Source organism: Paramormyrops kingsleyae, chromosome 5, assembly GCF_048594095.1.
Source record: "Paramormyrops kingsleyae isolate MSU_618 chromosome 5, PKINGS_0.4, whole genome shotgun sequence".
In the NCBI taxonomy this organism is placed as follows: domain Eukaryota; kingdom Metazoa; phylum Chordata; class Actinopteri; order Osteoglossiformes; family Mormyridae; genus Paramormyrops; species Paramormyrops kingsleyae.
The window spans coordinates 38,896,616-38,924,349 of NC_132801.1; the positions used below are offsets into that span (position 1 = coordinate 38,896,616).

General features: G+C 40.4%; 1 protein-coding gene across 1 annotated transcript in view; it reads left to right on the plus strand.

Annotated features, from left to right (window-relative positions):
- The first annotated feature begins 1,739 nt into the window (after window positions 1–1,739).
- Window positions 1,740–27,734, plus strand: part of cmn (calymmin) — a 38,937-nt gene continuing 12,942 nt past the window's right edge. The window contains exons 1-29 of the mRNA XM_072712728.1: window positions 1,740–1,848; window positions 4,740–4,793; window positions 5,206–5,271; window positions 6,526–6,591; window positions 6,674–6,742; window positions 6,832–6,876; window positions 7,085–7,138; window positions 7,240–7,278; window positions 7,471–7,515; window positions 7,926–7,973; window positions 9,359–9,409; window positions 9,974–10,024; window positions 11,356–11,403; window positions 11,753–11,809; window positions 11,902–11,946; window positions 12,324–12,380; window positions 13,532–13,582; window positions 14,058–14,114; window positions 14,387–14,440; window positions 15,168–15,224; window positions 15,553–16,179; window positions 21,189–21,248; window positions 22,459–22,530; window positions 22,974–23,009; window positions 23,246–23,269; window positions 23,384–23,443; window positions 23,554–23,619; window positions 23,796–23,873; window positions 24,087–24,275. Of these exons, the coding sequence (XP_072568829.1) occupies window positions 1,782–1,848; window positions 4,740–4,793; window positions 5,206–5,271; window positions 6,526–6,591; window positions 6,674–6,742; window positions 6,832–6,876; window positions 7,085–7,138; window positions 7,240–7,278; window positions 7,471–7,515; window positions 7,926–7,973; window positions 9,359–9,409; window positions 9,974–10,024; window positions 11,356–11,403; window positions 11,753–11,809; window positions 11,902–11,946; window positions 12,324–12,380; window positions 13,532–13,582; window positions 14,058–14,114; window positions 14,387–14,440; window positions 15,168–15,224; window positions 15,553–16,179; window positions 21,189–21,248; window positions 22,459–22,530; window positions 22,974–23,009; window positions 23,246–23,269; window positions 23,384–23,443; window positions 23,554–23,619; window positions 23,796–23,873; window positions 24,087–24,275 (2,293 nt within the window). The 5' untranslated portion in view covers window positions 1,740–1,781. The remainder of the gene's footprint in view (window positions 1,849–4,739; window positions 4,794–5,205; window positions 5,272–6,525; window positions 6,592–6,673; window positions 6,743–6,831; window positions 6,877–7,084; window positions 7,139–7,239; window positions 7,279–7,470; window positions 7,516–7,925; window positions 7,974–9,358; window positions 9,410–9,973; window positions 10,025–11,355; window positions 11,404–11,752; window positions 11,810–11,901; window positions 11,947–12,323; window positions 12,381–13,531; window positions 13,583–14,057; window positions 14,115–14,386; window positions 14,441–15,167; window positions 15,225–15,552; window positions 16,180–21,188; window positions 21,249–22,458; window positions 22,531–22,973; window positions 23,010–23,245; window positions 23,270–23,383; window positions 23,444–23,553; window positions 23,620–23,795; window positions 23,874–24,086; window positions 24,276–27,734) is intronic.

Below are 27,734 nucleotides of genomic sequence, written 5' to 3' on the forward strand. Positions count from 1 at the left end.
TGTTGCATTTAGCAGATGCTTTTATCCAAAATGACTTTCACATGGCTATTAGAGAACAGGCTCAGCCAGTCCCTGGAACAACTGGGGTAAAGGGCCTTGCTAAGGCTCCAACAGTGACACCATTCTGCCAGCAAAGGGATTCAGATCAGAGATCGTATGATTAAGTGCACAGAGTCCTAATCTACCGAGTCACACACACCCATTGTTAAGGTGCCTATAAAATCAGTTAAGGGAGGGTTCATGCTAAGCCAAAGCTGTCAGAGGTCACAGGGGTCAAGAGGTCAGACATTAACCCCACGTTAACCCCGCAAGATCAGGATTTGGGGAAACGGTGAGGAATGTATGTTGAAGGTGAGATATCTTGCATTTGTTTTCTTTTTCTAGGCAGACAAAGGGTGACTGTCTGTGCCTGTGCCAGGCTTCATGTGTTGCACTGCAATCATGGAAATTCTTTGCTTCTGAAGCAGGCAGGAGGAAACATGGTGTCAGGAACTTTTAGCTCAATATTTAACCACATTTGCAGTACTTTACTTTGGGCTCAACTGTACATATCAGATTATTCATGTGTGTTGCTCTTACTTTTTCACTAAAAAATTCATTGATACTGAGTTTGAGCAGAGAGCTGTAATACAGTATAATTTAATTTACATTGATATTTGTGTTCAATGGTGTTTATATTTCTCACATTTGTCTATAATAATCTTTAGAACCTTAATAGGGATAATAATAAGTAATGTATCAGCATATTATCATGTGCTATTAAATCATTTAAAAAACACTGGATGTTTATTGCTTATAGAACTATGTTTTACAATAGTTCTATCTGAAATAAATGAAAGCCACACTGAGCAACACCACCTGAACACACATAACAAAGAATTCAACTGAATAAGATGAACACTGGCTTGCAGTAGTTTAAACTATGGTAAATAGCTTTCTGAATACTAATAGGTTTTGTGAAAATAGCTGCTTGATGAATTACAGTGGCTCCCAAAGGTTTTGACACACTGTAAATGCTGGTAAAATGGACGCACCTTTACCTCATGCTGATCAAAACATTTTCATAACTGAGCTACAGTAAATATATTAGCTAATCCCCATGACCCAGGCCAATATAAAGCATAGAAAGATGAGTGCACAGTAGTGCAAAGCTCTCAGTGATTCTCATATTTATGCCCCCAAATGAGGGGCCACTTCTGCCCATTTCCCAGTGCTGGTAACACGTGATGTCTGTAGCCCTGTTTCACGGTGCCTCCACACTGCTGAGCTGATGTCACCGTGCAGTGCAGTGCAGTGTACCAGGACCCTGCGGCCAAAAATAAAGTGACTAGGCAACCTTATTTGTTTAGTCTCTTCAGCTCTGACAGTCCTTCATTTGTTTTTCTTGGATCCCTGAGGTGTTTCCTAATAAGTTCTGAACCCAAGCTAATGTGACTGGGCCACTGACTTTACCCAGCCTTGGCTCTGCACTCTGCCTTCTCCCCATGCATATCCATCCTTCTGTATTTGTCATTTTCTCAGCCATTGTGTCCCAGTAGCCCTCCCTCTCCGTTCACTACACCACTTACCGTATGTTTAACATCTGTGCACCTGAGAGCTGCAGATGTGGGTCCCTATTGAGCAGGAAGGCGGGGCTGCCTGAGCGATGGCCAATCGCAGCACTGCCTATAGGGTGGCTTTCTGACCCAGATGGATATATAACGTGAGGGTGAGTAGCGGGAATGTCTGTTTGAGCCTTGCGTTGCTCCACCTGCCTGTCTGCATTTCCCAGTCTGTTCAGCATGTTAAGAAGCATGATCCTTCGATTCCTGCTTGTCTGTGGACTGGCACAGAACTCGCTGCAAGGAGGTAAGGGTGTGAGAGCGGCGGACAAGGGAGAAGGGGTCCCGGGCTGGCCGCTTTGGCAGGGCCCTCAAAGGGAAATTAGTGAGGTGAATGGAGTGAATAAATCACTCCCTCATTTTAAGAAATTATTGTATCATATCCAAAATGTGACCTCAGTTCTTTGGTTTGTTTAATATGTGTGAATTCACCCTGTTGATCTGCAGAATTCGAACCGCTTTAATCATTTTACTGTAACGTGGAATCTATTGTTAAAAACAGTTGTGAACTAAAGATCAAAGGAGTAGACTGGTAAAAGACTAGGAAAGTGCTGGATTTGCAGATCGGCCATAAGATAAATTATGTGTAAATGTATGTGTATGTGTATGTGTGTGTGTGTATATATATATATATATATATATATATATATATATATATATATTATTATTTTTTTACACACATACACAAAAATAATGTTTTACATACTCACACATATGGCCCATATAGATATATACAGGTAGTCCTCCAGGAATATGGGTTCAGTTTCTGGCCTGGTTCTGTGTGTTTGCAGTTCCTGTGTGTTTTCTCGCTTGTTTAGGCAGGTTTCCTTCCGCTGCATTTCCCATGGCATGTAAGTCTGCTTCCTGTGAGGGGTGCGTCACCTGCCCTACGCTTCCTGGCATTTTTATACAATTGACAGACCAAATGAATTGTTACACTCAGTCACATAAGGTTTGCAATGCATTAGCGTTTCAAACGCTGGAGTGGAAAATCATAGCCGTAAGAGTGGAGGAGCAAACTCCACCCTGAAGCTGAGGTATCAGATAGGAGGAAGCCTTAGAAAATGTAAAGAAAAGTTTCCACTGAAGCTTGTGTGTGCCTGCGACATTTCTGATGATCGTGTCAAAGCCGTAATAAAAGCAGCTTGGCAGAGGCTGGCTCTTCTGCAGGCTTCTCCATTACATAACTGTGAAGTTGCTCTGTAGTCAGGGATCCCCTCTCTTCTCACATCAAAGGGAGCAGGGCACAGGTAGCAGTGGCTGTCGAAATCTGACAGCGCTGTGAGAGGAGAGCACTAACTCACCACTGGTGCTGGGCCGCCTTGGCGGTCCCAGTATGAATGGGCTGTTATTTGCCAGGCTTCTTACTGGGAGGGGATGCAGTTAGTGCTGACTGGATGGGCGGAGAGGGACACGTGCTTGGCTCCGCACAACAATATAGTCGCATGTTTAATCAGCCCAATCCCTTTAGACGTACGTTAAGTGATGCGATGAGATGATATCTATCTTTCCGCATCCAGCACAGCTCTTTGACTTGTCGAGCTTCTCAGGTGTCCTCTCACTACTTCAGAATACATGAGCACAATGACCTGTGTACTGTACCATACCCCACATGGCTATTATAAAATGGTGTTTCTACAGAGATAAATTGTGATGAAGATAAACTAGAAAAGCATCCAGCTCATCTATCAACCTCTGACACTGTCAAACATCCAACATACAAATGATAAAAATTTTAGACTGTATAAACAATATATACATCTGTATGCATGTGTACATAACACAGATGCATAGATATTTACATAGTGCACAGGACTAGAACATCAACTCCTCTTAGTAGCATTGGCAACAATTATGAACAAATATGTACAAATACATGCTCCTACGTACAAATAAAAATCTGAGATGGAGATAGAGAGGAGATATTATTTCTGTGGGTTGTAGGCTTGGGAAGCACACAAGTCTTTTATTAGTCCCTGGTGTATGTTTGGAGGCAGCAGAGAGTTGGGGAGCTGAGCAGCCAAACAATGACCTGACTTCATGCCACCACCCATTAATTTTACATCACTACCTACTGACTTTTTTGGGATATGAGCTCTTTCATGTCGTATCCCATACAGGGTAAACCCCAGCCTTTTGCCCTATAATGGACTGGCATCCTATCCAGGGTGTACCCTGCCTTGTGCCCTGTGATAGACTGACATCCAGATCAGGGCGTACCCCGGCCCCGTCCCCTGTGATGGACTGGCATCCTGATCAGGGCGTACCCCAGCCACGTGCCCTGTGATGGACTGGCATCCTGATCAGGGCGTACCCCAGCCGCGTGCCCTGTGATGGACTGGCATCCTGATCAGGGCATACCTCGGCCCGGCCCCTGTGATGGACTGGCATCCTGATCAGGGCGTACCCCAGCCGCGTCCCCTGTGATGGACTGGCATCCTGATCAGGGCGTGCCCCGTCCCCTGTGATGGACTGGCATCCTGATCAGGGTGTACCCCAGCCACGTGCCCTGTGATGGACTGGCATCCTGATCAGAGTGTACCCCGGCCACGTGCCCTGTGATGGACTGGCATCCTGATCAGGGTGTACCCCGGCCACGTGCCCTGTGATGGACTGGCATCCTGATCAGGGTGTACCCTGGCCACGTGCCCTGTGATGGACTGGCATCCTGATCTGCCTGTACCCCAGCCCTGTGACATGTGCTGTGTATGATAGGCTCATTAGTATCCATTTATGCCTTGGCAGTTTACTTCTGTGAGTACTGTGCACTCCCGTTCTTCGCTACTTCTCTTCCCCCCATAGTCTAGCTTTCCTCCCCAGCCGTAATTCTTTCAGCCAGTTATTCATAGTAAATAGAGGTTCAGCACAGGCTCCATTACTTATCTGATTCCCACAATTACTTTGCATATTTTTGTGACGCATACAGACTCTTGTCTTGAGAAATAGCAGCCCAGTCTATAACTAACATCTCTTCATGCTGAGCCTCATAAACCCCTAAGAACTACTTTCCTTGCTCTTGTAAAAATTCCATTATCAGAAATGCCTTATGGTATCCCCAGTTGTACGTCATTGTTTTTGTGTCACTCACCTGTTAATATTTCTACAATATATGACACCATGTTCTTTTCTGCTTCTCAGGGGTTGGCCCACAGACTAGAGGCAGCATGGGGAGGCAGCTGATGCCACCCGGAGGTGACTGTTGACCTATTTTCAGCATTTAGTGTGTGGCTTTGTGTTTACTTTGAATGGGAATAAGTCACTGTGTTCATCAAATGTTCCTAGAGGTGGTCCAAGGTGCATATGTGCATGTTATTGGCCACCAAAAATGTTTCAACCTACTGCATGTAACATTGTATGACATTTAGTTATTATATTGATTAATTTATATAAATGATACTGATATAATAATACATACTCTACACAGAGCCGCTGCAATCCATACTTGTTTGTGGCATGTAGCAATTGTGTAAATAACCTCAAAGTCTATGGAATAAACCATAGAAATATTTCAATATACAGAATTGCCTGCCATTAATAATGTTTTAATGCCTTTAGATGTCTGTTTACCTCTGGTATATCTATGTGTTCCTGCTTCCTTTTGCAGGAGCCAGTGCAGCTCTTGGCATGCAGGGCAGTGCCGGGTATATGGGCAACCCCATTAAGGCAGCAGGTGAGGCAGGACAGACAGCTCATAGCTTCTATTATTACAGCTATACGAAATACTGAAGATTAAATAAAAATATTCAAGTCATTTATTTATTTTGAACTTTTAAAATATTATAAAGGTTAGTCCAAAGTGCTGTACAAGGCTAAAAAAGAATTCAAACTAACAAGACATGCAAAATCATCACACAGACCCAACTGATATTTGTCAAATTACAAAGAATAATGAGACATGGAAAAGTGACAATGTATAATAAGGCAGAAAAATAAGTAATAACAAAAAGAAACCAATGATAAAACTAATACTAACAAATACTAAAAACTATAATGCTATAATCATACTAAAATCTAAAGCATCAAACGGGCCCAAACGCTAAAGAATAAAAATGAATTGTAAGCCATGATTTAGTGGTGATGCAGGGAGACAGATGGACCTGGAGTGGCGAGCTATTCCACAGAAACCCAATCATCTTTGTTTTTTAGATGGCTGTGTGAGATAGAAATAATTGATTTGAGGTTTTAAGACAGTGATTCCCAGTTAATCCAATAAATACAATGCTCTAACACTAAACAAAATATTAATGCATAAATTTATTAAAGATGTTTGCGGAACTTTTACTTGCAGATCAATGAACAGATTAATGACTGTCAAGGTTGGGGCTTTAGTGAGGAATGAACATTTTGGCTTCAGCAAACAGGAAAGGCACAGGAACACAGAGTGGCCATCAGGACTGGGCAGGTGTCCTGAGCTCGGGGCTGTCAGGCTACAAGGACAGATACATAAAGTCTCTATTTTTATGAACTACCTGCAGGTGAATGAGGGGGTTTAGCTCGGGCTACAGTGATTAGCATGTGCGCCCAGGGTAACTGATGCTTGTTACAGTTCTGTCACTTGCTTCATATTTTGTCATATTTCTGGCAGAAATAAAAACTATTCATTATTCATCGTGTTTTTGAAATATTCAGACCTGGTGGATTTGGTGTGATTTGCATACTTGTACTTACTTTTTACTAATACTTTTTGTTTTATGGTCCTAATATATTGTATAGTTAAACAAAACCATTTCTGAAGATACAAGAAACTAAGTTTGTCATTATATAGCATAAATTATTATGAAGTTATTCTGATTACTCATGCCCTTATCCCAGCCCCTGCATAGGAATGGGTAAGTTACTGTACTGCTGCGGCATGTATATTTTTCTTTATTTGATTCCAATTGGACACACATGCTGAGGTACGCACTGGGCGCATGTTTTCCAGGCGGATATGGGGGGCTTGGGAGGGGAGCCGTCCAGCAAGGATACGGTGTCCAGCCGGCCTACACAGGTGATCTGTCACTGCCTGATTTCATTGTATGATTTTAGCCACTGTGGCTGTGCTGCTAAAATAATAATTGCTGTAAGTTTAGGTGCTGCGTTTGGTGTGGGCACAGGAAGAGGGCTGGCTTTGGGCCCACAAGCTGGAAGGCAGGGAGCAGGTGAGCAACTGAAACAGGATCCACATTCCAGGCCAAGGACAAGTGTGGGTACAAGTGTCAAGCCTAACCGGTGTTCCTTGTTTTTATAGGATATGGCAGCACTGGCTATGGATACAAAGGAAATCCTTTAGGCGGTAAGTTTGACTATGGCTAATCAAATTAAAACCATATAATGTATGAGATTAAAAGAATACAGGTAATAGACTGACCCAGACAGTGATTGTGATTAAATGCTAATTTGGGTGTCATTGTTAAAACTTTGTCATGCACATAGTGCGGAGCTTCACCCTCATATACTTGTGCATCCCAGTGTGTGATTCCGAGCCCTGCCTTGGCTTTCAGGTTATGGGGCAGGTGCTGGCATGTTTGCCAGGCCAGGACTCGGCTTCGGTGCAGGTGGGCCAGCCTGCATCACCTCGTCTGCAGTTTAACATCAATTGGTGACATGTTTTCAGAGGCTGCAAAGCTGAGCTCATTCAGATATGTCTTTCTTTCAGGACTTGGAGCTGCTTTTGGAAGGAAAGGTCTAAAGCCAAGTCAGTTAGATTCTTTAAGGCTCAAATGTCTGTTATTTTGTGGTTTTGCTTTGCTTATCTGTTCTTTCTTTTGGGGTGGGGCTGGTTATAACTGGCAGCTTCGCCTGCTTTTCCTATAGAAATTTCCCAGGATAAGTGTAAAATTCCTCATGCTGTATGACTGGAACACTAACTGTGAAATCTGCTCCTCAGGTTATGGTGCTGCTGCTGGATATCCCAGCGGAGGCACCAAAGCAGGTAAAAAATACACCCCTGTTATCAGCACAGTCGTGTGGGTGAGGTTTAGGTACACAGACTACAAACACCACTGCTTTGAGCAGCCTCCACCTTTCTGAGAGCTGGACTTGGAGCCAGTGAGACAGTCTGGATCAGCGCGTCTCTGTGTCTCAGACGGCTGTATGCAGATATTAGGGCTCATTCAAACTCTCAGGCCCATCAGTTCACCAACAGAAGAGTAATTCTTTCGATTGGTTGCCACATCTCAAGAATAAAGTGAAGGATGGATTATAATTCGTTTTAAAACAAATTTTATTGGTGTGCTATATTATGAGACATGTTGAAATATCTTTTTTATGGTCTTGTGTTTGTATAATGAGCATATGTAAATTACACATCAGGGTTTTCAGTATAATGCTTGTGGTCTGCAGGTTATGCTGCTGCTGGTGTGTCTGACAGGCAGGGGGCAAGACCCACTGGTAACGTCTTTTGTTCAGCTGCTCAATTTCACCTAAATTTTGCATTTAGATCTTTCTGTATACCGTGCTCACAGAAAGTCTTGAGATGCTTCCTTAATTCAGGAAAAATATTACACATTTTTGGGCTTTATAACAGAAATCATTACTTTTTTCACTTGTTAAAAATATATTTCACATTTGAAATGACTAGGACATCTAAGTAAACATTCATTTCATGTAGCAATAAATTGAAACCTAAATTCTAGTTATTAAAGAGCTGTTCTGAGCTAAAAAGTTAATTGATAAGCTGTCTCATTGGGTGCTTCTTTAATTAGTAACACCTTTGCAATACCATGAAACGTCAAACATTTGTGGTTAATATCCCTTTTGAGACAATGACTACAACTACAATTAATACCAAAATGGCAAGAAAAAACTGAATGAGACAACTAAAAAATTACACTTAAGAAAAAGAAAATGTCTGTGCGAAAAATATGTGCAGATATGTTAAGCATTGCATTAGTTATGAAACTAATAAATTTGCAACACTTTTACAGAATTAAGTGAGCATCCCAAGACTTTCAATGAGCACTGTACATGTCTGTTTATGTTTTTGTATATATTTTTCTGTATATACAGTACTGTGCAAAAGTCAAGAAAATTATGTTTAAATGACCTTTTTGTTGCTGTAAAACTCTGCTATTATGCCTGTCAAACTGTGTCAGCTTAGGCATTTCAAAACATCTGCTAATATCACCCCATTATTTCCAGTAACCATACAATGCACCCATGAATTTTTTGACTCGACCACTAGCACACCTCATATAGGTGATCAATACCTCATTGACTGTTTTAACTAATTAAGTTAATTAATTAACTGAGCTGGTAGTGAAATTTAATAAATACATGGAATGGCTGGGGTGCCCCTGAGGAGAGGTTTGGGAACTGAAGCGGTGTTCATCTAGCCATCCAACTAGTAACTTTTTGGAGAACAGAAGAAATTTTTGCTAGTTTTTATTATGTTACTCTTAATTTGCATGTGTTTTAATGTTAACATGTGTCTTTTGTTCTGAGCAAAGATGCACTTACTATCCAGATAAATAGCTTTAAACATTTCTTTTGACTGCCTAAGACTTTAGCACAGCGCTGTATGTTGTCTGATACTTTACAGTACTGTATTAGGGAATGATTCAGTACACAGTAGGGATGTCTTGCTAAGTGAAATATTTTTTTTTAAGTATTAATAGTTTCTCCTGCAGTCCAAAGATATACAGTTAGACTAGCTGGCATCTTTACATCACCCACTGTGTGAGTGAGCACATGTTAATGTATGACCTCTGCTACGCATTGGCATCCCATCCAGTTCTGAACATTTTAAATGTGTCCATAACTGCTTTGGTTGTCAGGTTATGGTGCTGGTGTTGGTTACCCCTTTGGAGCTAAGGCCGCCAAACCAGGTAAAGTACAACCAAGCAAGAGAACACAAGTGTTTTTTTTATTTCTGTTAAGTTTGGGGTCTGTCCATCTTACAGCTTAAAAATCACTTATTACTTACAGATATTTAATATTAAACAATTATCGAAATTATTTGACAGTTATTAAGTGAATAGCAACAAACAACATGTGGGCAGCATGTGTCTCAGTGGGCCTGTAATTAGAAGGTCACCAGTTCAAACCCAGCATCTCCAGGTCCTTGAGCAAGGCCCTTAACCCCCAGCTCCCTGGGTGCCCCAACAGCTGAACAGCTTACTCTACAAAGAGCAAGTCGAGGGAGATAGTCAATGAAAGTTTAAAAAAAATAAAAAATAGAATTTTCATATTTTTACCGTGTTGCTGCTTCATGAAAGTTACATTTCAGACTGATTTGCTTTTTTGAATGTAATGTGCAATGTGGTATAGTTATTTTTTTTATGTAACTTTTAGTTTTATTTCTGTGAATGAGTATGTACATATGTGAACGAGAGTGTGCACATTTGTGAACAGGGTGTACCCATTTGGAAAGGTCTGTATATCATCCCCAGGTTATGGTGCTGCAGCTGGTGTTTCCAGCGGACTTGCGGTCGCACCCTTTGGTAATACATCCTTCTGCACTGTTTGTCTCAGTACCAATCCAAAATTTGAGTGCATTTACTCAGGTTTTCTTAATTATATTTACCAGTTAGAATATTTTGCAAATACCTTAAATAAGAAAAAATAATTAAAAGCCATAATAGGAATAACAGGCAGGTTCTGAAAGAAAAATTCTATTAATGTTTTCAAAATTCCTGAAAATAGCCACTGCTTGCCTTGATAACATCAGCACCAATATAAAGCATTCGGTCTGGGTACTGGGCAGGCCAGCGGACTGAACAGGCCAGGTCTTTAGTTTGAGTTGTTCTCCACTTTCCTTTTTTTTGCCAGATAGTTGTGCTTCATTTTGAGGTTCTTTTTGGACTGTTATTTTGCTGTAGAATGGAGGACTTTCCAGTGAGTCTTAATGCTGATGGAGTGGTATGCCTCTGAGGTTTGCTATTGCTGAGTTGGCTGAGATTGCCAAGGATTTGGTGCAGATCGCCAGCTCTGTCATCAACAAAGAAACCCCAGACCATGACACTGCCTACTCCAAGCATGACAGGGGGAGCTGCATCTGCTGAATTCATGTGCTTACCCTCTGTGTATCTTACAAATTTATATAGCTTATTGCAAATGATTGTGGTTTCAAGCAGGTGTACTCCAAATTTTAACTGGTGTTTTGTGCCGTCCATTTGAGATTCTGGATAGAAACCCACACTCAAATCAAATCCAAAATCCAAAAGAATTTGCAGTAGCTGTAGAATATACTTTAGAAGTAGTTTTTTTTTATCTCATCTTTAAGTCTTTTGCTCATATTTTCTTTTTATGTGGGAGTATTTTGAATTGTTGTATTTGCTGCTTAAAACATGTTATGGAGCAAGAGACAGTTACAAAATAAGGTTTAGGGGTGGCACAGTGGTGCAGTGATACAGTGGTTTGCGCTGTTGCCTCACACCTCTAACACCAGGGTTCCGTGTGTGGACTTTGCATGTACTTCACGTGCTGCCATGGCTCCATGTGTATGGAGTTTGCATGTTCTCCCTGTGTCATCATGGGGCCAAATTGCATGTGTGAGTGTGCCCTGCGATGGGTTGGTGCCCCATCCTGGGTTGTTCTCTACCCTGCACCTATAGGCTCCAGAGACCCTGAATAGGACAAGCAGTTGCAGGAAATGGATGAAAAGAAGATCTAATCAAACTCTTCTTTTTGTTGTAAATTTTAGCTATGTCCAGTAAGTCAAAGTTGACTCCTGGCTGCTATATGTTGCCTATGAGCACTGCATTTTCTGCAAGATTGTATAATAATGAATAATGAGTGAATCAATGTGTAAAGACACTAATGTGGTCCTTAGGGTATGGTGCTGGATACCCCAATGCAGCAGCTAGGGCAGCCAAAGCAGGTAAAACACACACTGTGGTCTGTTACCTCTTCTCTTTATAACCCAGGTCGAGCTCAAACCCTTCAGAAACTCTATAAATGATATGAGCTTGGAAGACAGATTGATTGATTGATGTTAAATCCTTTGTATATCAGTTTATGACATTGAAAAAAATATAATTAGTGATTTTTAAATTACTATTGTAAATGAATTATGTTGTGTTCTTTTTCCTCAAAATGACCCTTTGATAACTTTTTTAAGTAAAAACTTCTTTTGGTAACCTTTTGGAAACTTGGCAGATTCAGATTCCTAAGCAAATTGTTGATTGATCGTAAAGCCTGAGTAGAGAACCTGGATCTCTGGTCCTCAGGTAACCCTGCTGCTGCTGGATATCGTAATGGCGGCGGCATTAAAGCAGCCAGTGCAGGTGAAAATATACCCCTTTATCTACAGCCGCTGGTCTCCTTTTCATGCCTGAGTCACATTCGACATGTTTGTTTCATTTAAATTTCTCTTCAGGTTATGGTGCTGCAGTACCAAGTGTACAGGAGACCAAACCCACAGGTAAACCCTTTCACCGTTCCTTTACTGTCAAATATGTGAAAGTCTGTGCATTTACAATCCGTGTCATATGGCCTTTCCAGAATGTCGGCCTGTTACATTATTTCTCATCTACCCCTAAGAAACTTTTATAACTGTGATTATCAGGGCTATTGCTTGCTTTGTTTGTATTAGTTGTGAAAAAAATGTTTTAGCTGATTAATATGTTATTATACCTTTAATTTAGTTTTGTAAATATCTACAGTTTGAGATTTTTTCCCATTCCTTTATGCATTGTTTACTTTACATTTTTTTTATGTACTGTAGTGCTCTGATTGTGGAGCTAATTGCAGTACTGCTTCCATCTGTCTGTATTATTAAGCTTCCATCTTTGTCCCCAGGCTCTGGTGCAGGTACTGGATACCCCAGTGTAGGAGGTGTTAAAGCTGCCAAGCCAGGTAACTTTCACTAATGTGCCCTTTGTCCAAAGTTGGGCACTTCTGATTAACCCTGCCTGGTTTTTCAGTAATATATACACTGTAGTATGATGAGGAAAACCCTACTTCCAGGTGCAATGAATTTCATTTATAGAACATTATTCTTTTATATCTATATGAATTCATTGTGTGCAGTTCATGGTAGACTTTGTGTAACTTTTTCAAAACTGATTGTAAATCCAAACTTTGCAGATTTTACTGAATCTATTTTAGTTTATTCATCCCTTTATTGACATGGATCATTAACATGTATTATTTGCTCCTTAAGTTATTTAACTTGCAATGTAGCAATTTTTACTTTGTTAGCCTCAAATTGAATTTGGGGCTCATTCAACAGCAATGTCTCTTACCAGAAATTATGACCTATTTACTCAAGATAATCCACAGATTTTGTAGTGAACAGTTTTAATCTGGGAGCTATTTCTTTCTACCGAACTCCACACACCCATCGTACCATTGTGCAGAATATACAAGCATGGTCACCCTGGCAATATCTTCTGCACAGTGATATGATTGGTGTGTGGAGTTCAGTAGAAGGAAATAGTTACTACATTAAACTGCTCACTACAAAGTCTGTGGATTATTGTGATTTTTCAAATGTACTTTTCTGGTACTTTAATCACCACAGAAAGAATGTCATTAACTCCCAATATACTCAAAGAAGCCTAAAACAAAACTAGGCAGCTAACAGCAAAATGACCCAGATGGATAGATAGCACTAAAGCCCCTCTAGAATATATTTTTTTCAGTTTTGGGGTGAACTGCCCCTCCAAGAGTTATGAGCAAATAAGTTCATTTATGAGTCATATCAATTTCCAGCATGGTAGATTAATAACAATGCATATAAGAACATAAGAAATTTACAAACGAGAGAAATTTTAGGTTATATTAGCTGTTCACAACAGAAAGCGAAGGAGTAATAAAAATTTGTTCTTTAGATGAAGGTTGATGTACACTAAGGAAATTTGTTTACTCTGTGAGGATACAAAAGACTTGCTAATTTTTTCTCCATTTCATGTTCTGGTGGTAGTTTCATTAATAAGTCAATAATACACAGTAGGACACAGTGTAGCCTGTTACTTTATATACACTGACATTCATATATCCCTCAGGTTATGGTGCTGTAGCAGGTGTCCCCAGTGGACAGGGGGTAAAACCCACAGGTAATAGCCCACACTCAATGGTGTGTTTCAGTTATACTTGTACCCTGCTCTGTCTTGGGGAGAGTAGATTGCCCATAAAGATGAGTGTACACCCTACAATGGACTGCTATCCCATCCAGCCCTAACACGCAGGCAAAGCCAATTTACCATGCTGAGTGTCAGTTTTAAGTGCATGAAATAAAAATGGTGTGATTCTGTTTGTAACAGTGTTCTTTTCAACTGACATATTTTGTTTCCATCGTGCAGAACATCACAGCGCAATGTAGTAGTGGAAGTTTGGCATGAAATTTTAGTACTTGTGGCTCAAAAATTGGAGATATGTTTTGTAACTAAAGTAAAATTATTGCTATAAATTCAAACAATACTTTGATGCCTCTTTGTTAAGATTTTTGTTAAGATTGTGTCATATGATAATAGAATGTGTGTGACATGTTGCTGTGGATGTAACCAGTTTATGAATCCCTGTTGTTTGTAGGTTATGGTGGTGCTGCTGGATATCCCAATAAAGGAGGGCTCAAGGTGGCCAGACCAGGTACAAACACATTGTCAATCTGGCAAGCAGGTGCTGGAAAGGCTAATTCAATGTATATTTTCATCAAAGTGAATCAGGAATACAGATGGCTGATGTGGCATTAAAAGAGTTTGTAGAAAAATGTGCATCTCCTGCAAAAATGGAAGAACCAGTAGCTTTGACCTGATAGTGCTGGAATTGAAAAGAGATAATGAGTAAATCTAGAACCAATGGGCATTTTATTAATAAGCATTAAAAATTATGTACAACAATCATTACTCTGTGTTCTTTAGGTTATGGTGCTGTTGCTGGATATCACAATATTGGAGCTAAAACATCCAAACCAGGTATGATAACCAATGGTGAAGCAATCTTCAGTGTTTAACTGATTTTTGAGGACTGATGTGTTTGGCCATTGGCACCCTTTTCTTGAGTTGATATCAACTGCCATTTAATAAATTACTTGATTCAAATAAATTGAGTGTTAATGAATAATTTAATTGGGGCAGCATGTGGCTCAGTGGGCTATGCCTCTGTGCCTGTGATCAGAAGGTTGGCCGTTTGAGCCTGTCCTTGCCATATCTCCTGGTCCATGACCAAGGCTCTTAACCCCCAACTCCCTGGGTGCTGTTCTGGGTGGTTGCCCTTTGTGGTCAGTTTGCTGTCACCTACAGAGAGCCAGGGGGGCTCTATCTATCTATCTGTCTCTCTGTCTGTCTGCCTGTCTGTCCGTCTGTCCAACAGTGTGAAGTCATAAAAATGATACAGATTTCTCCATGAGAATGAAATGGTATAAAGTCTTCATTGTGTGTAATTTTATGTTATTTTAGCTTTCGCTTACCAGTGAACTTCATCGAATAACTAATAAATATCAGCACATAATCATCAGGCAGCATTTGTTATCTTGTCAAAGGACATTTTGTGTCCTGTAATACAGAGATAGTGTGCTTGAATAGTTGCATCACCATGTCTGTATCACCATAACTCATTATTTGTAAAATGTGTTTCTTAGAATCTAATATAATAAGAAGAATAAAATGAACCAGTGAATGATGTTGCTTTTCTGTTTACTAGGTTATGGGATGAAAGCTGGTGTACCCAATGGAGAGGTGCCTGAATCAGCAAATACAGGTAAGTCATCAATGTTTCATTTAAAAATCTTATGAATATCTTAGTAGCTGTTTGTCAGTTCATAATGGTGTACAACAGTTTACCTTTATGAAATTACTAGATTCAATCTTCTACTTGGTTGATGTCCAAACGAAAGACCACATCTACTTCATTGTTTAAATAATCTTGCTCCCTCTATAATTAGTTCATAGGAATCATCTTATATTCATTGTCTGTTTATTCTTCAGTATGTTTTTCAGTATCATTTTTAGTTACTCAACAAGTTTTTTTTTTATGTAGACCTGCCTCACTGGGATTGTTTGTCACTTGACTGTTTTATGGTTCCCAGGTTATCATGTTGGAGGTTTTGGGTCTAAAGGACGGGTCACTAAGGGCTTGGGAATGGGCATGCCCACTGGAAAGAGCTACAAAAATATGGCAATGTTGCCTCAGGTGCAGGGCACTAAGGGTCTGGTCTCTTCGGGTCCACAAGGACAAAGTACTAAAGGTGTGGCTCCTGCAATGCCTGAAGCCCAGAGCACTAAGGGCTTAGCAATGGGCATGCCCACTGGGAAGAGCTACAAAAACGTGCCCATCATGCCTCCAGAACAGGGCACTCAGGGTTTGGTCTCTTCGGGTCCTCAAGGACAAAGTACTAAAGGTGTGTCTCCTGCAATGCCTGAAGCCCAGAGCACTAAGGGCTTAGCAATGGGCATGCCCACTGGGAAGAGCTACAAAAATGTGGCCATCATGCCTCCGGAACCGGACATGAAAGGTCTTATGGTTCCTGAAGCACAGAATATCATGGGTGTAACTTCTGAAGTGCCTGAAGTACAGGGCACTAAAGGCAGTGGAGCTGGTCTGGCTGCTGGAAAGGGAATGGCTGTGGTACCTGTGGATCAGGGTTCAAAAGGAGTGGCCCAGGAGGCTAGAAGGACTGGGCCAATATTACCAGAGGGACAAGTGACTACTATCGGTAAACCTCCACTCCTGTTTTGTTATTTGTTTGTACTTTTCTTCTAACTTGTGTCCTAATCCATGTGTTAGTCCATGTGTCTTAATTTGTTGTCCTATTTGTTGTTATTTTATCATACTATTGTTACTTAATATATTAGTCTTCTCTGTACTTGTAATCTCTATATATTCTTGTAGGTGTAGATAAGGTTCTGCGGTGAGAGAGTCAATTTGATTATCCACCCTTTAATACAGGAGTAATAAACATGCACCATAAGAAACTCAAGTGAAACTGATGGTACATCAGTCAGTTTGAACTTCACACTAGTGAAGTGTTACTCTTAAATGGTTACTACTTCTAATCATATCATTTCCACCAGTTGAATGGCATCATTGGTTGAGTAACATCTCTAAAAGTCTGTTGCTAGGTTTCTATTGTCTAAGTCAGTTTATTGCTAGATGCTTTCTCAGGAATCGTTGCCTTTGTATCCGCATTTAGAAAGCTAGCTATATACTCTAAACTTCAGTCAATAACATATGATTTTAGCATTAGTCCGCTGGCGCTGTCTCCACCACCGCCGCAGACGTTTTAGTATGTAAGGCGATAACTCAAAAACTGTGTGACGGAACTTTTTCAAATGCACAGGCTTTGTGTGAGTGTATTTGCCAGATTTTGTTCAGCCTTTGCAGATATGTTGGAAGGTTAAAGATCCTGAAATGATTAAATTTTGAGGCAAACTGCATCAAAACTGAAGCAGCACCATAAAGTGATAGCAAAGAAAAGGTCAGCTCAGACATTTAATCTTGTCATCATGATAACTCAAAAATTATTTGCCCGATTATTTCCAAACTGGACTGGTCCAAATTTTGCAACAAACTGCACCAATATTGAAGCAATGGTGCTTAGTGGCAGCAAAGACAAGGATGAGATGATTAGAGGCTTATCCTTGTGAATAGGATCAATCTCTCTGTTATTATTTGTTCTGTTTACTCTACTTGAACTTGAATGATTTTAGCTAAAAAGTAACACTTGGTCAGATTCAAATCACGTTGTAACTGCAACAGCAAAGCGCAGCAAAATCGGAAATGCAAACTAGAGGGCAGCCGAGAAACGTAATTGCTAGTCATCATCTTGTGAATGCAGCCATCTGCCATCTAACGTTATTCTATGGATCATTATGTAAACTTCCCAGGAACATTGTGCAGGTCAGTAATACTAAAACTGTGCAATTTTCAATTTTTATTTTTTTTTTTGCCAGTCTCCCCCGTTTGGAAAATTTTATTGGTTGTAGTCTGGTAACTGGTTGGCTGGAAACACATCTTGGGTGAATTGGCAAAATTTATTGTGGGACAATTTAATTGTGTCACAGTTTATTTCTTTTGGAGCTGTGAGGAGAGGCAGGCTTGTAATAATATTTTCTTTAGACTGCAATATTTTCATTCAAACATTTATTGGACAGACTAAAACTAAATGTTTTTTGAACATAAATATGAATCGAAATAGACAGGATACAATATTATTCCAAATAAATAAACTTAAACTTAAAATAACTTAAAATATTTTACTCTCCATAAAAATATCTCCTGTCAAAATTATACAAATTCAAAATATTAATATGCTGCAAAAAACCTGAAAATATAAATAAAATATATGCTTTTAAGTGAAAGTTAAAATAATAACAAATCAAAACATTACATTTTCTTTGCTCTTATGCCATTCCGCCAGAGCTGGATGCTTGGCATCTTTTCTTGGCAACAAGTTCGTTTATGTTTGGGGTATAGGGTTCTGTGTTGTGGAGATTCTTGCTCAGCCACATTAGCTCCACAAATAAGACACACGGGTTTACAGGCAATGCCAGTAATTAAAAAAAAGATATATAAAATTATCTGGGGGTGGCATGGTGGTGCAGTGGTTAGCACTGTTGCCTCACACCTGTGGGACCTGGGTTTGAGTCTTTGCCTGGGTTACGTGTGTGTGGAGTTTACATGTTCTCTCCGTGTCATCGTGGGGTTTCCTCCCACAGTCCCAAAACATGCTGAGGCTAATTGGAGTTACTGAATTGCCCATAGGTGTGCTTGTGTGAGTGAATGGTGTGTGTGAGTGTGCTCTGTGATGGACTGGCCCCCCATCCAGGGTTGTTCCCTGCCCCGTGCCCATTGCTTCCAGGATAGGCTCCAGGCCCCCACAACCCAGTAGGATAAGCGGGTTGGAAAATGGATGGATGGAAAATTATCATGCAGGCCGGGTATAATTGTACGCCGAGCCAGATGTGGCCCTTGAGTTTGACACATGTGCTCTAAGTAAGTAAAAATATTTAAATTGTAAATACTGTTCTTGTGGATTTTAGCTAATCCAATTTATATACTATACATAAGAACATTCATTTTTGTTCAGTTTTTTATTGTGCAAAAGGAACATGGCAGTCTGAGTGACAGGGGCCCTAAAAAATTAGGAAAATAACTGGATTGGTTTGGACTGGGGGGCGTAATATGATATGCTTTCATGGGGCCCAAAATCTCTAGCAACGCCCCTGCATGCAGTTAAGGGTCTTCGTAAACGTGAGGATTTGAGTTTGCACCTGTCATAAATTACGCAATAAATAAAATGTTACGCAAAATAAAATAAAAGGTTATGTCAGGTTCAGCCAATATGGGATGAGATTTCATATTTTCAGATTGCTATCCTCCTCCGAGTAAGTTAAATCGTGGGGACTTGGGGAGGTGAGGGAGTGGCCTCCCTTATTTTTAAAAATCAAAAGTCATGATTAATAGTTTGATAAACAAAGGTGTGCGTCTCTAGTTAGTCAAACACAACAACACAGTGAGGGAAAACTGAGATTCTGAAAAAGCTAATTGATGTGTCTTAATTCTTGGGTTGACAGCAGTTGGGATTATGATGATATTTTGGAATTTGTGGTGTTTTGCGGTTGCAGTGTAACATAAAGCAAAAAGTAATGTAAACCTCATTTAAATAAAAAGGGAAAATCATAAAAAAACATAAATATGTGAATGGTAATTACATGACCACAACGTGTAGTTTTTGTCCATGAAAGTGCAGGAGAAGAAATTTGGGATGGAAGACATATTATACATTATTATGACGATATGGGCTCAGAGATATATGCATATACTGTTAGCAAGTACAGTATTAAGTTTTCGATGACCATAACACCCAATTTCCACCATAGAATTAATTGAAGATTTATGCTAGGTATAGCTGAATAACACAAAGTTGGATTGGGAGGCAGATTATGCACAATTACAGAGATTTTAGCAAATAAATTTACTATCGTACAACCCCAAATATTTCATTTAACAAATAACCAAAAGGTAACCACCTAATAAATGGGGGAAGATTCTGTAAATTGTCATATAAATGGAACGTGCAATAAATGAATGAGTATACTGTAAGACCTACATATCATGACAAGGACTCACAGCATTCAAGTAAAAACACATTAACTTTCACATTTCCAGGTGATCCATTCAGTACTTCTAGAAATTGTACAAGTTGGTCAGTGTGGAAATGAGTATGGCTTTGACAACAGAACCAAATGCCAATGCCATTTTTTCCCGATGGCACCAAATCTAGTTGGTTAATATTTTAGCCTGTGGTCAATTGCAGTGATAATTGTTAAAGGTGTACTGAAAAAAATCATTTAATTTTTGACATTGCTATAATTAGCAGCAATGTCATTAACATTTAGAATATTGATTGATTTTTGAAATTTACACAAGCTAACAGAGTTTGGCCAGTGTTTTAGTTTTAGTGGTGTGAAACTTCAATTTCCTATGATGTTTTAATACTGTGATTGAAATGTTATATCAGCAGATGCTGTAACTGGCAGATATAATGGAAAGGCAGAACAGTTCTATTCTGTCTCCTGTTTTATTTTATGTGTTCACCGTGGGTTCTTGAATTGTTTTGTTATTGTCCATGTAAATTATCTCTGCTTGTAAAGAAGCTCCTGGTGAACTGTGGTTTATCAGTGAGTCAGCACCAGACAATGATCATGCGGTAACAGGAGGTCAAAACCAGCAAAAGTGGGTAAACTTCAAATCCAGTGTTTTTCTCTAGGAATCTGTATCGAAAATAAGTGTCCTAATCACTTTAATCACTGCTTGTAATCACAAGGTCGCTGGTTCAAACCCAGCCTCAGCATGTCTGCAGGTCCTTGAGCGAGGCCCTTAACCCCCAGCTCCCTGGGCGCTGCCATGAGTGGCTGCCCTTGACAGACAGCTTGCTTACAAAGAGCAAGCTGAGGGAGGCATAAAAAAAGACAATTTCCCCACAGGGATTAATGAAGTGACGGTGATGATCATTATTATTATAAGAAGTACTTTATTTCATATTCCAAATCCTCGCATATTGTTGAGTTGTACTGAGCTTTGTCTGTTTAATGACGTAATAATTAATGATGTAATAATTAACATAGTAATTCATAATGATTCTTCATGTTTCTCCACAGCAGGTGCTTATGGTTCCAGTTGTAACACTGTTACTGGTATTTTAGATCATTGTAGCTCTCTAAAGTGGTGGAATATTGTTTTCTCAAACTCCACAAGAATGACAATTTAAAATTGATATTAGTACTAATAATGTGTCACGTTAGCAGAGTTAGCAGAGTGCTTGATCTCCACATGAAGGGGGTTGAAGGAGTCAAACCAGGTTAAGCTCCACTTTTCTTTGAATCGGTGCTCCATATCATGGTTGATTCATCTGTCTCAGGCACATTTGTATTCCTAAGTCCTAGAAAGTTCTGGTGTCTGAACCAACTAATTTCTCTTTGTCATTCTGTCCCTCTTAAAAATGTATAGGCTGTTGTTTCATGTTACTTGGTGTGTGTTAATCTGTGTTTCACTGACCCTTCGCTTCATTTGTCTTTTGTGTTGAGTGATGAAGATGCAGACACCATTTCTGCATCGAAGGCAATGACTCTGTTCATAGTTAGCTTGTCAATCTTGAACAGAGCTTACATGCAAAAGAAACATGAAATTCACTCAGCGTTGTATTGATTGTGTTCACTGCAGGATACGGTCCTGGAACAGGGAGCTACCTTGGCATGGCACTTGGCAATGGTTATGGAGCAGGTAATGACAGCAGTGAACTGGCGTTGTAGTCATCATTCTGATTGCCCTCGGTTTGTGTCATATTTGTAAAATAGCCACTGAATGTGGAGTAGAGAAAAGAGAAGTTATCAGTGGGATAATATCAGAATTACAGGAACTCACCTTCACTTAATTGAAGCTCAAGAGCTATTGAAGCTTTTGATGTCAATATTTAATAAATGCAGTGTTCCTTCTGTTGGGGTACTTCCTACCCATAAGGGCAATGAATGTAACTATCCATACTTATATCCAGTCAGTCCTGGAATTATGCTTTCTATAGACATTTTTTGTACTTTTTATGCTTCTGTACATTTCCCTCCATAGTTACATAAAAGCTAATAAGAGAAGAATAGTAGAGAAACTTTTAATTCACTTAACTTTTATCAGTGCTGCTCAATAAAATACTTGTATATGCATTGTTTTTGAAATACCTGCATCTTACTAACAATAATCTGTTTGCTTGTACTCTTTAAACAAGAACTCAGATTTATGAATTACCCTTCTCGAACATACTAGAGTGCAGCCAACAGAAAGATCCCATTAGAATAAAGGTTCAACAATGAATTCGGTCTAATCTCTGTTGTGCAGCTCTTGCTCAAGGTGGATTTCCCCAGGCATGCTGCTATACCAGTATTCTCCAATTAGTTTTTCCCAAGGGCCAAATTCTATCAATAACTCAAAGCCAAGGGCCACTGCTAGGGATGGGTCATACCACTCATTTTCTTATCAATCCAGTATTAAGTAATATCAAGGTAGGAATTGCGATGCTGATCCCAATACCAAAATTCTGGGTGCTGACAATTAAAACATCCTACTCCGTGTAATAGAAGCATTTGAACTACTGGGTAAAAAAAATCAATATTTTGACTTTCAAAATGAAACCGTCACAAGGAACACACACTTACACCACTTGACCTAACTGCATGCCTTTGTTTTATGGAAGAAGTCCCACATACAGTACATACTCCATGTGCACAGCACAGCGATGAGATTCATACCCCCAGCCCCAGAAGTGTCACCATTTCACCCTTTGTTATCATTCTTATTACATGTAGGCAAACTGACAGCTCACTTCAGGGTGATTTGCAGCATTTAAATCCAGCTACACAGATCTAAATAAACCATGCCCATGACCAATCCTCTGTATAATGTGCCCCATTCTCCCTTCTGTGATTCTCTGACATCCCTCCAGGTACCATTGCAGGTTATGGAAAAGGACAAGGTGCTTACCTTGGCATGGGTCTGGGTACTGGCTATGGGAATGGTGAGCACCCGATACCTTTCAGTTAATGTAAAATATCTATATGGGAATGGTGAGCGCCCACACCTTCTGGTTAATGTAAAATATCTATATGGGAATGGTGAGCGCCCACACCTTCTGGTTAATGTAAAATATCTATATGGGAATGGTGAGCGCCCACACCTTCTGGTTAATGTAAAAGATCTATATGGGAATGGTGAGCGCCCACACCTTCTGGTTAATTGAAAAGATCTATGTGGGATTTTCACTGGCATAGACATCTGCATATACAGTAGTAGGCCAGCAGCAACTAATTGAATCTGAACTACTAACTACACTATGATACATTAATATTGGGCAATTGACTTTTATATTAATAGAACAAAATTTTGTACATTTTCTATGTTGCAGTATTTTTTTTTTTTGCAAAAACCAAAATATTCCTTTTTGATTCTTTTTTGTTTAAGGTCAAGCTGACTTAGGAAGTAAAGCAAAATCTGCAGGTATTTCAGCATTACTGTGTCTATCTGTGTATTTTTGTTAAAAGGTTAATGTGAAATGATTTAATAATCAAATAGACATATTATAGAATACTACACTAATATCTAATATAAGGGCAGGAAGTATGTGCTGTTTAATGACTTTAAACATTGTGTAATCAGAGCGAGGCTGATTTAGGTATGGAATACCCATTTCCTTCTTATCTCAGAATAAAATGTTCACTTTCTCTTGCCCACAGGCTATGGTGATGGTGTCCGCAATGGTATGAGTAAGCATTTGATTGTCGTTACCTATTAAATCAATCAATCAAATATCTTTTAACTTGTACTCCCAGGTCTATTGATAATTCCGATTCCAAAGTGTAATGTTTTTCCAGGCTACCCTAGTGTGCCCACTGACCTTGCTGCACTAGGGGCTAAAGCTGGAAAAGGAGCAGGTAACTGAATAATACAATGTGTTGTTCCAGTAATTACAATACATAACAATTATGGTAATAATTACAATTTATCAGTGCATGACAGTAATTTTGTGCTTTAAATGCTGCAGGGACAGGCTATCCTAGTCTGCCAGTTGACCTCAGCGTCCTGGGGGCCAAAGCAGACAAGAGAGCAGGTAATTCAATCTGATTATAAATCATATAATGTGCTCTCTTCTGCATTGTCTGCGAATGGCTTTTCTGATGTGTGGTTTATACTGTGCCAGGTGCAAGCCTAGATATCATAAATAAATGTGGGCATTATGTGTAAAGAGTATGTAGTTCATGATTTGTGTTTTCTGGTGTCATGTAGGTCTGGGGAGCAGTGCCTACGATGGCCAGAGTCTGGGAGCTAGCCTTCTTGGACGAGAGGGCAAGTCCACCAGTTATGGTGAGAGAGGACCTGAAACTGCAAGAGAGAGAACAAAAGAAAGACAATGAATAGGAAAAGAATGTTCTGAATCCATTAGGGTTACCAGACTTAACTTTTGAATATCATTAATATCTTTGCATATCTTAGTCTTTCACTCATTTTTGCTTACCAAGGATTCGGCCTTGTCTCCAGGCCCTGTTCCCTCATGCAGTGTTGTGTCTGTACCTCCAGAGGGCACTGCTAACAGCGCTGCTGCAGCTGCAACTCCTGCCCAGTTCCCCTACGGGGGTCAGCCAGTGGTTTCGGCTGGGTTGGGACCTGAGAGCGAGGCGGGTGCTTACGGGGCAGGGCAGCTGCCCTACGCAGGGCAACCCATCCAGCCAGCGGGGATTGGAGCCGACCCAGGACTGGCTGAATACGGTAAGAGAGAGAGAGTCTCTAACTGAGGTGGTATGATGGGAGGATAAAGGTTCCTATGAACCTGACCAGGATAAGCAGTGAGAAGGTGGATGGATGGCACAGTTGCCCAGCCAAGTCGTCTATATCTGTGTCTGTGTCAGACAGAAGGCTGGAAGTGGGTGTAGTTTATACTGGAAGTGCCATAATTTCTAACCTAATATTCACTGCCAATTCAATTGTTTTGCCTTAACTAAACTAATTATGAACTGTCTGAACCACCCCCCACCCCTGGGGGACATTGATCAATCAATAACTGAAAAAAAAAGTTTTATAATAAAAACATTCTGTATGACATTGGACATAGAACCTGTATGCCATAAAGATATATAGAAAAAAAATCCTTCAGTTGAAGGGAATAATCATAAATTCCAATGATGCAGCATTCACGTTTGTTGGTGTTAATATTACAGCAGTTCGCTAGGTAAACATGAGTTACAACAGTAAATACATAATTGAATTGAATTGAATTGAAAATCTCATGCCAGCCAGCTGACCAAAGATAGTGGCACTGTTAAAGTCCCACACATTTATTAAACATAAGGATGTGCCAAATTTCTACAGATTACTAATTTGTTAGGTGCAATAATAATCTGCTTAGAAAATTATGGGCATAAGTTAATGTCCATATAATACCGAATCACCGGTGCACAGACAAATGTTTCATCTAAAGCCATATATATGTGCCATATAATCACGAGCACATCGCAATGTGGTATCATGAAACCCTACCTTGACATGCCAACGCGCCAACTATTGCTGTGCAATCTGTGATTTGTAGTGCCATTTATGTGTGTGCTGTACTCTGGTGGGCCAGTTCTGGTAGATATAAGATATTATTGCATGGGCTGGATGTGTCCCATGGATCTTTATAAGAACATAAGAAATTTACAAACGAGAGGAGGCCAATCGACAGATCAGGGTCGTTTGGGGAGAACTTAACTAATAGCTCAGAGTTGTTAAAATCTTATCTAGCTCTGATTTAAAGGAACCCAGGGTTTTAGCTTGCACTACATGAACAGGAAGACTATTCCATACTCTAACTACATGATGTGTTTTCTCAAATTCAGTTTAAAATGTTCTCCCGCTAATTTCCAATTTTGACCACGAGTTCTAGTATTTAAACTAATATTGAAGTAGTCATTTGGCTGAACAGCATCCAGAACTGTTACAATCTTATATACCTGTATCATGTCCCCCCTTAATCTCCTTTGCGCGAGGCTGAACAGATTCAGCTTGCTTCCCCACACTGGCGAGAGTGGGACATGGAAGCAACAACATACATACCAAGGTCTTTCTCGTAATCAGCTACCTTTATTTCAGTGGAACCCATAAAATATCTGTATTTTATATTGTTGCTCCCTGCATGGATTACCTTACATTTATCTATGTAAAATTTCATCTGCCAGGTATCAGCCCAGTCGCTAATTAAATCAAGATCCTGTTGTAGCTACTGTGCTGCGTACATTACGTAAATTAGGAACAATAGTGGTCCTAAAATTGAACCCTGCGATACCCCACTATGAACGCAGGCCCACTGTGACATTGTGCCTCTAATAACTACCCGCTACTTCCTGTCTGTTCAGTTTGACACCCCTATCTTAAAGTGACAAAATGGCACATAAACAAAGATCTGCTGTCTTTGCCACATTTAGCTTGGTAATGACTGTACTTCATGCTGTGGCATGCAGTATTTTGAAGGTATTTTCAAAAGCAATGCTGTTCCAGCTTATGGATCTTGGCAATAAAATTTACTGGGGGGGGTGGGGGTGGGGTGTCACTAAGTTTGTTGCCAAGATTTCCAAATACTGTGTTGTTATGTTTTATTGTAATACTACCTAAGCCTAGTAACTTTAAAACTGTTCGTTACAATAAATCTGCCTCTGCTGGTCTGGAGGTATAGAACACCAATGTTAACGTTGAGATGTGTTGATGTCTTTATATGCAATTTATGCCGCACACCACACAAATGTAATCAGGTTGGGTTGGTTCAGGTTGGGGATCATGCACTGGTACTCACGTCGCCATACACACTACATAATGAATTACCGTGGGATCCAATTTGGCAACCCCCCCCCACGCCCACCACCCCAAGCCGCCACACGGTCCAGTCCCACCCGCCAGAAATGGCCATATATCTGCTACAGTCAGGTGTTACATGGGCGTCCCCTTGGCCTGGTCCAGCCGCTGGAGTTCTCAGAATTGAGGATCCTCCGGGCCAGATCGCCCTCAGAGAACATGGCTGCAGTGCCGTAACTGATGCTCCCACACAATACAGGTAATGTGCCTCATTCAGAACTTCCTGAGCAACCACTAGTTCAACACAAAGTCAAACCAGCAGTACCCAAGGATTCTCCAAAGGGACACAGTACCAAAGGAGTCCAGTCTTCTTCTCAGGTCACTGGATAGCATCCATGTCTCACAGTTTGGACCTTCATCCTCCTTACAAAGATATCACGATCACCACACACCCCTTTCCAGTGATCTCATGACCCCCAATGCTCTCCCATTCCATCTCCTGACTTCATAGGAAGAGTCACTAGAGACATGAATGTCGCTGCTGAGGTAAGTGAACCTTTCGATGAGGTCAACATTCTCTTTGCAGACAGGCACAATGCTGATGACTGGTAATTAAAGGCCTGGATCTTGGTTTTTATCCAGGACGCTCACAAGCCTAGACACTCAGACTCCTAGCCACAATTAGAGCCTCCATTGACACCATGAAGATTACAGCATTGTCGGAAAAATCAAGATCAGTGAATCTTTCTTCACCGGCATAAACCCCACAATGGCTGGACCCCACGACTGACCAAAACCCAGTCCATGTAAGCCAGGTGATCACCCTTCCCTTTCCATATAGGGACAAGAAGTTCCATTTTCCAGTCAGTTGGGATTACGCCTGTCTCCCAAATATAACCAAAATTCCAGGAGGACAGTCTTATCACCAGCCTGGAGAAGTCTGGATACCACCAATCTGTCTGGTCTTTGTTCACCACCTGTGCAATGTCAGTGAGTTTGGGTGGCTCACAGCTAATCTGAGGACCAGTCTCTAGAACTGTGGACCCAGAGATGTCCAACATCCTAGCTAGAGGATCAATTTTAAACAGCTGCTCAAAGGAGCCAGCCCAACGGTTCACAACTGCAGTGTCATCCATAAGGACTGTTTCATCACCCTCCCTGACTGTGTGAGGAACAGATTTGGATGTGCATAATGCTTTGATTCCACTGTAAGCAGGATGTGGATTACAAGACCATAGATGGTATGTCATTTGCCCACAGATTCTTCTAACAACTGTCTCCTTATCTGCACTCAGGGCACTCGCACCCATACTTCTCAGATACCGTTACAGACCGGAGTTGCCTTCAAGCTGTGCACTGTGACTTCTCTTAATAATACCCTGCGATATGAAACACCTTCTTCTG